The 16478-nt window shown below is 39.2% G+C and overlaps 1 protein-coding gene and 2 long non-coding RNA genes across 3 annotated transcripts; 2 read left to right on the top strand and 1 right to left on the bottom strand.

Moving 5' to 3' along the window:
* The first annotated feature begins 4065 nt into the window (after nucleotides 1–4065).
* LOC116041761 lies at nucleotides 4066–4517 on the top strand. Its single transcript, XR_004103019.2, has 2 exons — nucleotides 4066–4203; nucleotides 4284–4517. It is a non-coding gene; the product is annotated as an uncharacterized LOC116041761 (long non-coding RNA).
* A 710-nt stretch (nucleotides 4518–5227) lies between these two features.
* Nucleotides 5228–6142, bottom strand: LOC118494827. Its single transcript, XR_004897031.1, has 3 exons — nucleotides 6054–6142; nucleotides 5438–5529; nucleotides 5228–5296 (listed from the first exon to the last, which is right to left on the bottom strand). It is a non-coding gene; the product is annotated as an uncharacterized LOC118494827 (long non-coding RNA).
* A 662-nt stretch (nucleotides 6143–6804) lies between these two features.
* On the top strand, nucleotides 6805–14868 carry LOC116041486 (E3 ubiquitin-protein ligase TRIM39-like). The gene is made up of 2 exons (XM_036000127.1): nucleotides 6805–7048; nucleotides 12912–14868. Exon 2 carries the CDS (start codon nucleotides 12914–12916, stop codon nucleotides 14555–14557), a length of 1644 nt encoding a protein of 547 aa, XP_035856020.1. The 5' UTR covers nucleotides 6805–7048; nucleotides 12912–12913; the 3' UTR covers nucleotides 14558–14868.
* Nucleotides 14869–16478: the final 1610 nt, after the last annotated feature.

The raw sequence follows: 16478 nt of genomic DNA, 5'->3' as shown, positions 1-16478 counted from the left end.
TTACCTGGCTTGGCTAGTGATCATTAAAGATAGCAGCCAGCTAACGTTAAATGCTAACTAAGGGTGCTCCGATTGATCGGGAACCGATCGTTATCGGCCGATAAAGGCTTTAAATAGTTTGATCGGTGGTCTCCATAAAGGCCGATCAGATAGGCCGATCAGATGACGCACTACTCGTGAGAAAATGTTCTATACGCAGCTAAGTTACACACCAACCAGATTTAGTCAAAGAATGCTGTTGCTAAGTAACAATGCACAATGCTTATAGGAATCACGTTACGTTACTGCTAATAAATCCCTAACATTTCTGGATTTTGCTGCTTCATAATAAAAACATTCAAATACGAAAATAACGGAGGACTTTTATTGTGAAGAACTTACAGGAAATGAAACCGTTCACAGCCGGGGCTTTGACCAGTCGAGTAGCTAGTTTTCAGCGCTAGTCCGGGACGCCGCCGTGTAACTAGCTAGCTAGCTAGCTGAGCTGAGGTACAGACGAAAGGAAAATTATCTGTTAAAAAATTAAAAAAGAAGTAAAGAAAAAGAGAAGGTACTTTTCAAACAAGTGGCGCATTGACAAAACGTACAGCGAAAGACCGTGCAAAACATTTCAGACCGTCCTGCCAACCTGTTTACATTTTAACGTCAATGTAGACTGTAATGATGTTTAAGTCGCTTGAAAGCTGCTGCCGTTTTAAATCTGTTGGCTCTCTGCTGCTCAGTTCTACCCCGCGACTGACGACACACACACACACACACACACACACACACACACACGGTGGATGCAGGAAAAACCGGAGATGAGACGTACAGGATGACCTACATTGAGGACAGCTACACTTAATACATCCATGAGCTACACTCGTTGTTGTAAAATCAATGATAAGTTAAAGTCCAATAAGTCCTTTATCAAACCGTATGAATGTGTGTCCCAGGCCAGGATAGGAAATGAACTTACAATGTAAAGATCAACAAGCTACTGACACATAATAAATACATTATATTAATAAAATATGTATTAATAATAAAACATAATTTAATAAAGCAATTCAAAATATGATAGTGCACTCTCTTTTATAAATTTGGAATTCTGGAAAAAGTGGCTGGTAAAAAATGTAAGTGGCCCACCCTGCTCAGAACACACTAAAGAACACTGAAGAACACACTGACAGTTGTTTTGTAATTTATTCCGAATAAGGCTTTAGCTCTAAGCTGTTTAAGGTGTGTTTCTAACAGAGGAAGTGGAATGTTGAACGTTTCCTGTCAATAAAAGTAAACCGTTGACAATTCACAATACATTATCTTCTGTTAATTTTAATACTTATGCATTGTTGTTAAGAATATTAAAATTAATATATGATAAATATATGACATGATAAATAGAAGGTTTCAAATAGACCCGGTGATCGGTGATCGGTCATCGGCATCAGTCGACACGGCTCACCTATGAGGTTGAGTAACATAAATTAAGCACGTAGCATATGGCGCTAGCCATAGCTAGCCTAGCTTGATGTCTGTAAACAAATAGCTTTTCTTTATACCTGGGGCCTGTTTCACAAAGCAGAATATTAAATCCAGGATAACTGATAAAGCGAGACTTGACCTAGTCTAATCTGAGCATCCTGGCTTGGTGCGTTTCACGAAGGCCAAGCCAGGCTGAGGAGGAGAGACTAGGTTGAGCCAGGCTGAAGTAATTCAGATAGATGCGCGTCCACGGCTTTCCTCAAAAGACCGAGAGGTCGATCACAGATTTACTGATGCCAAAATGGAGAATACGCATTGTTCATACTTTATACAGAGTGAGCAGCAGCTTCTTGTGGAAGTATGATGATATGAAACACATTTTTTGTATAAAAAGAAAAGAAACACGGCCGCTGTGATGAAACAGTGAGAGAAAGTGTAGCAGACGATCACGGACCGACTGAATGTGTAAGCAGCCTAAATATATACATTAACTGACCACTGCTCTGAACTGAAACCGTCATAATCATTCCATTCAAGGATTAGGCTACTAATCATTTGCACAAATTAACAGTTGTACTATTTGCCTTAAAAGTAAGCAGAAGATAATGTTACTCAGAAAATTTACCATGAAGATCAATTTTCTACAATGCTAGAGTATGATGCGTAAATATCTCTTTCACTCTGTTCCTCCCTCTCTCTCATGGGCTAAAATATACATTTCCTAAGTCATATTAACTTCCACTGCTTGCTTTTAATGCAACGTGTACAACTGTTTGCTTTTGCAAATGACAGTGACTCATTGAATGATTTCAGTTAAGAGCAGCATATATGGACATAGAAAATAAAGACACTGAAGAAATTGGACTCTAAAATCTAGAAACTATAAAGATAATTAAGTGATAAATTCCATGAACACTGTAAACATGAATGGAACAGAGTATATTCATCAGTTATTTCCCCCCCAGCAAAACATAAGGTCAAAAACCATTGAGGTGTCCTCTCCCTGTTGTAACATGAATGTACAGTAGTCTACATCACTAGATAGTTACTGGTCCAGTGAACTAAGACTATAATTTGGGAGGATTGTACAATTAGGATATGTTCTTTAAATTGTACAATCCTCCCAAATTATAGTCCCAGTTTACTGGACAACACAAACTGTGTGCTAAGAATGTTAAATACACTGCACATGGAAGAGGAACAAACATGTACCTACTCTGCTGTAGCGTTCCTTTTTACTACTGTTTAACTTATTTTACTATTTATTTAATTTAATTTTATCGTTATTAATACATACTGTGTGTATATGTTTATACTTATATTGTTTATATTCTTTTTATCCTTCTTATATTTGTATGTGTGACATGCTCCAACAACACCATGACAAATTCCTCGTATGTGCAACGTACTTGGCAATAAAGCCCTTTCTGATTCTGATGATCCTTATTGTTAATGAATTAAAAAAATTAATCAACTAAAATAATTCAAGGTGCATTGGTCAACTATAGAAATGTACAGCATTGTATGTATTGCCCTTAGTAACAGACTTCATTTAAAACACATTTGATATCAGCCTTTTCTAATTATCTCAACAACTGCCATAATATATTCATCAAACTTCTAACAATATGAACAGCAGTCTTCATACACAATATAACAGTAACAATGACGGTCACATGAATAATTATGGTCCCAACTTTAAATAATAACAGTACTTAAATGAACAGCAATATGCACCTGTTGTATTTTAATCCAGGCTGATAACAATAAGGTAAAACCACTGCTGGGTGATCAGAAAAGGCTCCAGGATTAATAAATCCTGGCTGTTAGCCTGGTCAGGAGCAGGCTAGCTGCACAGAATAAATCTCCATGGTGATTTATGTGCCTCCACTTTCGTGAAACCGAGTCAAGGCTAAATTCATCCAGGATAACTGATAAATCCCGGCTTAATCCCTTATCTTGGTTTTGTGAAACAGGCCCCGGTAGTTTAGCTAGCTAGCTAGATTAAACGACATATGACGGACAGTATGTGTGTATTTACAACTGGTATTTAATGACCCCACTTTTTTCCTCGTTTGGTTAACCATGTTCCTGGGGATTTGGCTAATTTCAGACATGTTAGAGGCAATAGTAAAACCTAAACTGTAATATAACTGAAAAACAAAAGAAACTGGATTGTTTGTATCAGTTTTTACATCACTGTTGTATGTTTTTCAGATATTGTTCTAAATTCTTATAACATTATTTTAACAATAACATTTATATATATCTGTATAGAAATTTGTAAGTACAATTTCACTCCTATAATAAAACACTATTTAAAAGAGCAGTTATTTATTTTTACCCTAATGAAATCAATACAAAGCAAACTGAACAGAAAAACAACAAGTATTTTGTTTCAGTTTCCCTTCTTCAGGTGGGGCTGAAGTACCCCTGTTGAGCTGCATCACAGCTGCACCGTGTGCATGGACCAGTGTTGTACAACCACACTACTGTGCTGTTCCAGTCAGTACATTACTCCAAACTCAAAATCCCATTGGTCCCCCCTGTACTCATCTGTGTGCAGAGGGCAGGCAGTAGTGGCCCAAATCAAGAACGTTGGCAAGTCTGATAATAATTTAATTGTAAAATCATGTTACATACACTTATCATTTCTTTATCTTGCTTAAATTTACAGGGTGCACAACAAGGCCTGGGAGAGAAAATTACTGTGATGTCCACAAATCCAAAGCAGAGAAGGTAAGAGAGTAATGATGTTAAATACAGCTATGTACACCTAATATCTTATGTGTTGATGTCTATGAATTTGTCTTAAATAGGAGCACACTATACAAAGACAACAGTGGAGAGTTGCTGGATCTGTGTGTCCTCAAAGTGCCAGAGATCTACAAGGACTTCACCCCTGTTTCTGCACCATCACCTGCATAATCCAGGTGATAAAAGAGAGAACAAACTATTGTGTTCTCTGCTTACATGAATAGGTGCCTGTAATGTCTGCCCACATATACAATCAATTCAATAAATGTTGATAAGTATCACTGATATTTCTTAAATCATTGTAGTTTTTCAGAGCAATAAGATAGATTATTAAAGTTGTTCATATTTGCAACAAATTAAAACCCTTATCAAGGCAAATAGGTTTTTCATGTTCTGTAATCTTTATAAAAAAAAAACTAAAAAAAACCAGTACAATTACATTTACCAGAGTGGACACTTGCAGGTTGTTAAACGGCTTTAATTTACCTTATCAAAACAATGAGTAATTCATAACAAACAGCACAATATTTATTACAAACCTAAAAAGCGTATGGTTCATACTCCTGTGAAGCAGTACACTTTGCCTGTAGGATTTACTGTAGCAGGAACATTGATATTGGCAAACAGATGACGCAGGTACAGGTGAGTTTGTGAGCAGGGTTATGATATGAACTAAAATAAAGATAAGATAAGCCTCGTGTTCACAAGAGGGATAATTCAGGTATTGCAACACAAGTTAAGAATAATTGAATTAAATAGGAGGTATATACACAACTAGCAGAAGATAAGTTAACTATACAAGAACAATTAAGGTAAAGTTATGAGGTAGCAAGCTAAAGTGACGTATAATCAATAGCAGTGTCAAGTCAACAGTGTACACCAGAATAATATATACTGTGATTAAGTAATGATTCTTAGTGTTGTCTGTAGCCTACTAATATAACAAAACAGAAAAATAATATAGTGTATGATGCAGTATGGAGAACAACCAAGTCCCATATGACCCCAAGAGACTTTAAGAGCAGATGATGTTGCAGATGGTTGTAGTCTGTAGCCAGTCATACAGTAGGTAGATCTGGAGCAGATGGTTGGAGTCTGTAGTCAGTCATACAGTAGGTAGATCTGGAGCAGATGGCTGTAGTCTGTAGTCAGTCATACAGTAGGTAGATCTGGAGCAGATGGTTGGAGTCTGTAGCCAGTCATACAGTAGGTAGACCTGGAGCAGCAGGGTGACTTCTAGCTTTCATGGGATGGTGATAAGACACTGTGCTGCTATGATGCAGCATTGGTCGAGCCCTTCAGCCTCAACTGGAAGAAAAGAAAACAAAATGCTTGTTTTTTTCTGTTCAGTTTGCTTTGTATTCATTAAAAAAAACTGCTATTTAATGAGCAAATCATTTCTAGATCTGTTTTTATTAGTGATAAAATTGTACTTAACATTACAACGTTTTATACAGACTGATATGAATCCATAATTTTCAAACTAATGTTATATGAAGGAATGAAGATTAAATTCTGATGAACAACATACAACAGTGATGCAAAAACCGACAAACAATCCAGTTTCTGGTGTTCTTTCAGTTATATTACAGTTTAGGTTTTACTATTGGCTCTAACATGAAATTAGCCAAATCCCAAGGAACAAGGTTAACCAAACGAGGAAAAAATACAAAGTGGGGTCATTAAATACACACAAACTGTCCGTCATATGTCGTTCAATATAGCTAGCTAGCTAAACTACAGGTATAAAGAAAAGCTATTTGTTTACGGACATCAAGCTAGGCTAGCTATGGCTAGCGCCATATGCTACGTGCTTAATTTATGTTACTCACCCTCATAGTTGTGTACGTAACTTGATATGTCCCACTTCAAAGCTTTCTCCCGTTTCCTGATGGGTGCAGGTGAAAGAGCGTCAACCATTCTGTGCACATTGACATATAATAATAATAAAGCGATGCACGGCGGGGGTAAATAAACTTGGGTTACAGAGGAGCCGTCCGCAACAGATGTTCTAACATAAACGAACGCACCCTCAACGGGGCAGGGATCATTTCATTGGTCAACACTACAGCTGAAAGGAGAAATATCTGAGTCCAAGCACAAAGTTTGAGCACAAGCACAGCAAATCCAAGCGTGAGCAGTGATGAGTGTGAGAGCAAGGTTTTGAGGGAAATTATTACAACATCTGAACGTAATATTAGTGAGAAATGCTCTCAAATTGAAATAATGCGCTCTTGAATAAAGATAGGAATATCACTCCATAAAATGAAGAATGAACTTCCAGTCTTAACTTTAAGCAAACATGGTCAAGAAATTGAAAAATGAAATAAACACAACTCCAACTGAGGAAGACAGCTGATGAAGGACTGTGTGGCTTTGAGATAGTTTTGTTAAATACTGTTTCCAAAGTCAAGAACAAACTTTCCGTCTCATTTGGATCATCATCTCTTTCATCATGCTGAGGCACCGTAAAGTTTCAACAGCCAGAATAACCTGTTTATAGCTCCACCTTTGCTCCATACCCCTTCCTCCTCCCACCTGTTAGATAAAGATCCACCTTTGATCCATATTAACCAGACAACACCCTGGTGTTTTGCAATAACTGTAAATCAGAGGGAGGAAACCTAACAACAGAGCTGCAGTAAGAAGAGGAGCAACACTGGAAAGAGGAGAGCTTCAACGTCACACTCCAGAAATGAAAGTTAAATTTGTCAGAGTGTCAGCCACGCTGCAGTCGAGACAAGTCTCTGTTTCTCTCTGAAAGAAAAGTCAAACTGACTTCATCAGGTCTTTCTCAACAACACAGCAGAGTCTCTGCCAAACACTGGTGAGTACAGCTGATCAGATTTACACTTTCTACAACCAGGATTAACACTAAACTTCAGCTCTACTCAGGCAGGAAGGTCCTCTCTTTTAATTTCTTGTGAAATTGGTAACAATATAACTACGGCTGTTTGTCTACAGGCCCACTATACAGTAGCTCACTTTAACAACTTTAAACAGTCTCTCTGTGTCGGTTCTCAGGACTTTAGGAAGTTGGAACTGAATCTCTGTGGTTTGGGTTATTATTATATATATTTTGCAAGTCAAGTCAAGTTAGCTTTGTCAATTTCTTCACATATGCTAGACATGCAGATGAATCGAAAGTTCGTTTCTCACCATTCCACGGTGAAGAAGAAATACGCAACAGATTTCAATCAGGAGAGACTTCGTTTGCAGATATGCAAAAATATTTATTGTACAACTGCATGATAAAATGTACAAAGTCTTTTGGAGATTTTTAAAGGGGTAGAGAATAGGAACATAACCCCCCGATGGAGTCTAGACACTGGTGGCGGCGGAGGAGGAGACCAGACCGACGAGGCAATTCATATTATCAAATCATAACAAGAGTTATATCGAGACACTTTACAGATAGAGTAGGTGTAGACCACACTAATTTATAAAGTCCCAACAATTCTAGTAATTCCCCCTAAGAGCAAAAACTCCCTTTTAGGGAGAAACCTCGGCAGACCCAGGCTCTTGGTAGGCCCCGAACCCAGACTGGGAGCTGGTTCCACAGGAGAGGAGCCTGGTAGCTGAAGGCTCTGGCTCCTATCCCACTTTTAGAGACTCTAGGAACCACGAGTAACTCAGAATTTTGCGAGCGTAGTGCTCTAGTGGGACAACAGGTATGAAGATCTCTTCTAGATATGATGCACTAGACCACATGGAGCTTTGTAGGTCAGGAGAAGGATTTTAAAATTCAAAGAAACACGATGACCGGAGGCGGCAGGGGAGGTGGAGGGTTGAGCGCTTTGCCTGAAACGACAGCTGACAGCACGGGGAGAACAGATTTAAAGCAGAGCTGTAATGCTGTGATTGGCCCTTGAATTTCGTGGCCATGTCTGATTGGTTTAACTGAAAGTATCGCTTCTAAACAGCTGATTTGATTTAAGAAGAAAGAGTAGTGAATGGGTTAATGACGTCTTCCTGAAAGAATTTACGCTGAGCTTCATAAGACAAGACATTCTTACAAGATTAAAAAAAGTGCTCAACAGATAGGGACATTTTTCCTAACCATAAAACAATAAACGGCAACAATATCACAAGACCAGATCACAAGACAAAAACACAAGAATGTCACAAGCAGCAACATATTTTATATGATGTGCTGTGGTAGAGCAGAAAGATGTGCAAAAAATGCAATAATGCAAAGAAATTGTCGGGATACAAGAAAATGCTACATACAAAAATAAACAGCAGCAACTTCAGAGTCCAGAGTTTTTGTGCAAAAAGATGCTATGTACTATGTATATATTATACATATATATATGATTTTATGCTAACCACTTGAATCGGCATTTAGCGGCATTAGCAACCTGTGACTACAGTGTCATGCCACTAAATCCAACTTGTAGACTAAAAAACGCGTGGCATCGCTTAGAGCGCTTTAAATACTGTTTCCAAAGTCAAGAATAAACTTTCCGTCTCATTTGGATCATCATCTCTTTCATCATGCTGAGGCACCGTAAAGTTTCAACAGCCAGAATAACCTGTTTATAGCTCCACCTTTGCTCCATACCCCTTCCTCCTCCCACCTGTTAGATAAAGGTCCACCTTTGATCCATATTAACCAGACAACACCCTGGTATTCTGTACATCATGGCTGTAAAAATCAAATGGTATCTGTACTTCTTTGCTAAGTGCAAACTTGCACGCGAGGGGAGGGTCATTCCTTTTTTTCAAATCGTTTTGGAGGGTCATAGGAAAATTATTACTGACGAGGGGAGGGTCACGTCTTTTTAGGTTAGAGTTCACAAAACTCCTCCGGTGACCCCTTAATTAAATAACGAACAGTCCCTAACTAATGTTAACATAAGCAATTTGGCTCGGTGGAAGTCGATTTTTAAGTCATGTTAAAACTATTTCCCGTCCTTCTTACGATTTCCAGCCGCAGCCTGTCACTCCCCCTAAACTAACGTTACTCGGTACGTAACGCTAGCTCCGTAATGTTGTACTAACGTTACTCGGTACGTAACGCTAGCTCCATAATGTCGTACTAAGGTCATCTTAGACCTCACAATGCCTTGTGTTTCTCACTCCCGCTAAGTTATTGTTCATAAGACGTGACATGAGGGACACATGTGGGTAGGCCAAAGCGAGAAGAGGGAGATTAGCTAACGTTAGCCAACATATTTATAAAAAAGTCACATTCGAAAAGTAATTTCAGCATTCGAATAGTATCGATTTTTTTACTATTCGAATTATATTCGATTTTCGGCATTCGTTCCAATAGCCCTACTATACAGTAGCCCACTTTAACAGCTTTAAACAGTCTCTCTGTGTCAGTTCTCAGGACTGGAGTTTAGATTTTAGGAACTTGGAACTGAATCTCTGTGATTTTCTGTCTGTTTACTAATTGATACTGCTTCCTCTATTTCCTCTGGCTGTTTCACAATAAAAGCTTTCCACAAGAAAACTAGTGGGAGGCTTTTAATGTAAAGCAGCTAGAGAATATGAACTGTTTGATAATGCTTTGCTGAAGCTAAATAGTTGGTCACTCCTCTTAATTCTTCAAGTTATACCACCTGTTAAAACGATACGCTATGACCACCTCTATCTTACAGAGGACTTTACATCCACCAAGACGAGGTGTAAGATTTAAGTTTTAATTTATGCCTTAGAACTTTTTCAGCTGGTGCAGCCCTTAAAATGTTAGTAGCATGTAAACTCCAACCTAATTAAAGATAGTTTCAGACTAGTTGGTAGTGAATCTACTTATTACACATCTTTCCTCTGCCATGGGAGTCTATGGCAGCCCATAGAACCGTACAGTAAAAAGTTGTGAAATTTGGCACATTGTTTCGGGACAGTCCCATAATTCATTTCACCAAGATTTAGGTCTGCAGCACAGGCAGTCTAGCGCCACCAATGGGTCAAATTTGGCATTCCATCCATGCGATTAACTTTTGAACCATATGCCCGCATCCCATGATGCCATGTAGGACCTTCCGCCATATTCAATTTGATCAAAAACACTAAAAAGTTTTCACAGGTCACAAAATTGGTCAGATTTTCACGAAACCTGGCACAGATGATCTTGAGACCATGCCTCACAAAATGTATTCCATTGTGTATTGATATTCGACAGTATTTGCCCGTCACAGCCAATCAAAATAGACGGCGAATCCGCAAAACACGAAATTAACTCATATCTCGGCAAGTCTTTCACGTATCAACACCAATCTTAGTACATAGGTACAGAGCCCAATTAGGAAGAGGCTCAATCAATTTGGTGACCTTAGACCTATAGGGGGCGCTGTAATTAGCAAAATTATGTTTTGGCCTATAACGTTTGATGTAATTGGAATTAAAACTTACTAGCGGTGTCTGTTAATACTGTGGGAGGTCCTAAGGCCGACACATGCATTTGTAATTGATCCGGCCGCCATATTGGATTTAATCAAAAACACTAAAACGTTTTCACAGGTCACATTTCTCCGATGTTCACGAAACTTAGCACAGATGATCTTCAGACCAAGCCGCACAAAAATTATTCCATTGCGTATTGATATTTGAAAGCGTTTGCCCGTCACAGCCAATTGAAATCCACGGCGAAGCAGCTAAACAGGAGGTGAACTCATATCTCGGGAAGGCTTTCATGTATCAAAACCAATCTCAATGCTTGGACTCATTACCCAAATAGGAAGAGGCTCAAGAAATTTTGTGACTTTTGATCACTATGGGGGCACTATAATCACAGGAAATAGGTTCATATCTCAGCAATGCTGTCACATATAAAAAAACAAAATTGGTACCTGTACTTGGGACCCTATCCTGAGGAAGCACAATACATTCGGAGTCCTTTGACCACCATGGGGGCGATATAATCACAGGAAGTAGGCTCATATCTCAGCAATGCTTTTACGTATAGAAACCAAACTTTGTACATGGACTCAAGACCCAATCCCGAGGACGTAAAATAAATTTGATGACCTTTGAGCACTATGGGGGCGCTATAATCACAGGAAGTGAGCTCATATCTCAGCAAGGTTTTGATGTATGAAGTCCAAACTTGGAACAGGAACATGGTAGTTGATTGTGAGGAAGTCCAAGGAAAGTGGTGTCATTTGGCCTCTAGGGGCGCTGTCATTAAGAAAATTAGCTCATATCTCAGCACCGCTTTGATGTACTAAAGGCAAACTTTGTACAGAGACATGGCAGTTGATTGTGAGAACGCACAAAGATATTAGTGTAATTTGGCCTGTAGGGGCACTGTAACAAAGTAAATTAGCTGATATGTCAGCCATTCTTTATCCAATTGTCATCAAAGTTGCTGTAAGTGCTTGCTTATGCCATGGCAACGCTATTCCTGCTAGTGTACTGCTTGGCCCCCTCATTGCTGAAAAAAAAAAAAAAAAAAATACATATATATATATATTAGGGCTGTCAATCGATTAAAAAAATTTATCTAATTAATTACAGACTCTGTGATTAATTAATCGAAATTAATAGCATACATAATTAACGGTGCCTGAACCGATACTTTTGTAAAAAAAGAAAAGAAAACAAAGGGTACTAAACAACAGTTGGTGACATTAAAGAACGGCTTGTTTATTGCTAATGGTCAAAATTAAATGATTTAATAATAATGTATAACAATAACAAAATGACTAACAAAAAAAATAACAAAAAACACTTATTTCACTAGTAAATTGCTGTTGAACGACAAAAACAACCACCGAGGACATTTACAATAACCTCAAATGCACTACGAAGCTGTAGTTTGCCAGTTTCATTGAACGCACCATCTGTGTTGTAACAATCTGCAGCTCGGCAGCTGCAGATTGTTACATCCCGCTGTTGAGTCACAGTCCTCTACAGTAAAACACAGTCAAACTTTACACCGTTCAGCGTTAGCTGTCAGCATTGTAACCGTGTTTAATCCAGCTACTAGCTAGCGGCAGGCTAACGTTAGCTGCTGTCGAGTATAGTGTTAACTAGCTAGCGGTAGGCTAACGTTAGCTGCTGTTGAGTATAGTGTTAACTAGCTAGCGGTAGGCTAACGTTAGCTGCTGTTGAGTATAGTGTTAACTAGCTAGCGGTAGGCTAACGTTAGCTGCTGTTGAGTATAGTGTTAACTAGCGTCCCGTGCAGCGGTGTTTGTGTTACCTGTATCGTCTTCAGAGCATCAGAGAGAAGAGCAGACATATCAGTGGCTCCAGATTTCGGTAGCCAGGGTTGGCAGGAAGAAGATTTTTACAAGTAAATGTTCCAGTTAATGATCCAGGCAGCACATTCTCGTCTCCCTCCTTCATTTTACAGTCCAATGGAGGCTAGAACGGCTCCGGGTCAAACGTCAATATGGAATGGATTAATCTGCGTTAATCTGTGTTATTTCTTCTCAGATTAATTAATCGAAATTAACGCGTTATTTTGACAGCCCTAATATATATATATATATATAGTGCATTTAGCCGCTGTAAACCGTGGTGAGCCCCAGATTTTTACAATGTCTGTCTCCACCCCTGTGTGGATATATTCAGTTTCGTTTTGTCAGAGTAGGGAGCTTTACTTTGTCAGCATGATTTAAATGTTCCTTGTTGCTCAAAGTTTGGTGCAAGTCAAAACCCCTTTTTTAAATAATTAAAACTTTTATTAATAACTAATATTTAATATGTTTTTCTTTTCTTTTAACCTATGTGTAGATATGGCTGCTGCAAACTATCTGCCATCTGAAGATCAGTTTCTGTGCTCCATCTGTCTGGATGTGTTCACTGATCCTGTCACCACATCATGTGGTCACAACTTCTGCAAAAACTGCATCAATGAACACTGGAATACTAATGACCAGTACCTGTGTCCGATGTGTAAAAGGGTTTTCAACACAAAACCTGAGCTGCTCATCAACACTTTCATCTCTGAGATGGTTGCTCAGTTCAGACAGTCAGCTCAACAGAAAGCCAGCAGCAGCAGCTCAGAGCAACAAGTGTCCAAACCAGGAGAAGTTCCCTGTGACGTCTGCACTGGAACCAAACTGAAGGCCCTGAAGTCCTGCCTGGTGTGTCTGGCCTCCTACTGTGAGACTCACCTGGAGCCTCATCTGACCATGTCAGGTCTGAAAAGACATCAGCTGATCGACCCTGTGGAGAACCTGGAAGGCAGGATGTGTACGAAGCACGATAAACCTCTGGAGCTGTTCTGTAAGACCGACCAGACATGTGTCTGCATGCTCTGCACTGTTTTAGACCACAAGACGCATGATGTTGTTCCTCTGAAAGAAGAATATGAAGAAAAGAAGGCAGAGCTGGAGAAGACAGAGGCTGAAATTCAGCAGATGATCCAGAAGAGACGACTGAAGATTCAGGAGATCAAACACTCAGTCGACCTCAGTGAGGAAGATGCAGACAGAGAGATAGCAGAAGGTGTTCAGGTCTTCACTTCTCTGAAGGAGTCTGTTGAGAGAGGCCTGAAGGAGCTCATCAACACGATCAAAGAGAAGCAGAAAACAACAGAAAAACAGGCTGAAGCTTTCATCAAAGAGCTGGAACAGGAAATCTCTGAGCTGATGAAGAGAAGCACTGAGGTGGAGCAGGTGTTACGCTCTGAAGACCACCTCCATCTTCTCCAGAGTGTCCAGTCCCTAAACATCCAACAACCTCCACCCACCAAGGACTGGACAGAGGTCAGCGTCCGTCCATCATATGAGGGGACTGTGGTGAAAGCTGTGGTTCAGCTGGAGGAGACACTCAGTAAAGAGATGAAGAAGCTGGTTGAGTCTGAGCTGAAGAGGGTCCAGCAGTATGCAGTGGATGTGACTCTTGATCCTGATACAGCACATCCTAAACTCATCCTGTCTGATGATGGGAAACAAGTAAATCATGGTGATGTGAGGAAGAATCTCCCAGACAACCCAGAGAGATTTTATCTCAATCCCTGCGTTTTAGGAAAGCAGAGTTTCACTTCAGGCAGATTTTACTTTGAGGTTCAAGTTAAAGGAAAGACTGAATGGGCTTTAGGAGTGGCCAGAGAGTCGATCAACAGGAAGGGACAAATAAAACTGAGCCCTGAGGATGGTTACTGGACTATAGTGTTGATAAATGGAAATGAGTACGGAGCTCTTGATGACCCTGGTGTCCTTCTCTCTCTGAAGTCTCCTCCTCAGAAGGTGGGGGTGTTTGTGGATTATGAGGAGGGTCTGGTCTCCTTTTATGACGTAGATGCTGCAGCTCTTATCTACTCCTTTACTGGCTGCTCCTTCACTGAGAAACTCTTCCCATACTTCTATACTGGTATTAATTATGATGGTAAAAACTCTGCCCCTCTGATCATCTCTCCTGTCAGAGTAAACTAATCACTCATCTTATTTCATGTATTGATATATTTCTATTCAAGGGAAAAAAATTACATTTTATAGTTTACATCTTATTTGTTTACAGAATCTGTTTCCTACGGAGATTGATTTACACTTCATTGTTTTGATTATTATATGCTTCCCATTACACAGGCAACAAATTAATTTGATGCATTCATCTCTTCAACTCTGCATCATAACAGAATTTCTATTTAAACCCACAAACATTTTTTTTCACTTTCAAAGAATCACTGTGGCCGGGTTGGCTCAGTGGGTAGAGCAGGCGCACATAAACTTGGAGGTTTATGCCTCGAGGCAGAGGTCCAGGGTTTGACTCCGACCTGTGATGATTTCTTGCATGTCATCCCCTTTCTCACCTAGCTGTCCTATCCATTAAAGGTGGAAAGCCCAACAAAATTCTCTTAAAGAACAAAAAGAATCACTAATAAATGTTTCTAAATTGAATTGGGTGTTTTTTGCACACAAAAACTTTTAATTTTTCTATTTGATGTGCAGCCACAGGAAAAATGTTGCTGAATATTTGATTGTGTTATTAAATTTCATTTAAGAGGAAGACCTTTTATAGCGTCTACAGAACACATGTCGTTGTATTACCGGGTATAAAAAGTTAATGAATATTTCTATTTTTTAATTGTTTTGGTTATTTACTGGTCACTTTTTATTTGTTTTGTGAATACTGGTAAAACAGCTTATGAGTTAAAGAAATCTGTAAATACTGTATGTGATTGTAAAATAAAAATACTGTAAACCTGCCACGTTTATACTTTACTTCCTGCTTTGCTTCCATCATAACTACTACGGCCACTTTAAACATAACTTTGAGTCATAATTGCTGCTTGAACAAACAACTAATGTGGCAATTATTTTGGGGGGAGGACAGTCTCAAAGGTTCCTAGTTCCCGGGGAAAGTTCCTGCCATTGAAAAGCATAGTGTATTTGTTTGGAACTATTTTCAGCGGCGGATTAATCCACATTTGGTGCAAATTTGGTATTTGTGTCAGCAGGATGGTGTGTGTGCGATTGAGTCAAAATAATAGTGTGTGTGTGTGTGTGTGTGTGTGTGTTCGTCCCTAACAACTGAGACCTCATCATGTCAACCTATAGACTATTTTAATAATCACAACTGAGACCTCATCATGTCAACCTATAGACTATTTTAATAATCACAACTGAGACCTCATCATGTCAACCTATAGGCTAGTTTAATAATCACAACTGACCGCTGCAACCCCGCCAAAAACCTATTATAATTTCCTTTACATAAATGAAGACATCTGAATCAGAATGCAGGCGATAAAGGGTTGGACGGTGCTCCGAAGTGGAGAAAGTTTTCAGGCTGAAATCTCCATTTAATGAGTGAAATGTCTAAAATCAGACGTCCAGGTTAGACTCCGTTAAAGATTCTCTCCAGCTGACGTCAGACAGGATTAAACAGACGTTAAATGATTCCATTAAATGACGTCATTTAAGAGATAAAGTGACGTTCTGTCCGTCTGAATTCTGAGCGGGAATAAGAAATAAAAGGAGATAATAGTGTGGAATAAGAAATAAAAGGAGATAATAGTGTAGAATAGAAATAAAGGATAATAGTGGAATGAGAAATAAAAGGAGATAATAGTGTGGAATGAGAAATAAAAGGAGATAATAGTGTAGAATAAGAAATAAAAGGAGATAATAGTGTGGATAAGAATAAAAGGATAAAGGTAGAATAGAAATAAAAGGAGATAATAGTGTGGGATACAGACCTGAAGCTGCTTCTTCACCCGCGCTGATCCACCGACTGGTTGACAGAAAGACCGCGAGGCGCGTTCACGACGTCTTGCGACCCAACACGCGCACACACACACACACACACACACACACACACACACATAGCCTACACACACACCAAACACACACA

The sequence above is a fragment of the Sander lucioperca genome, chromosome 4 (assembly GCF_008315115.2).
Source record: "Sander lucioperca isolate FBNREF2018 chromosome 4, SLUC_FBN_1.2, whole genome shotgun sequence".
In the NCBI taxonomy this organism is placed as follows: Eukaryota; Metazoa; Chordata; class Actinopteri; order Perciformes; family Percidae; genus Sander; species Sander lucioperca.
Note: the sequence above shows the minus strand (reverse complement) of the source record. Positions and strands in the feature narration are given on the sequence as shown.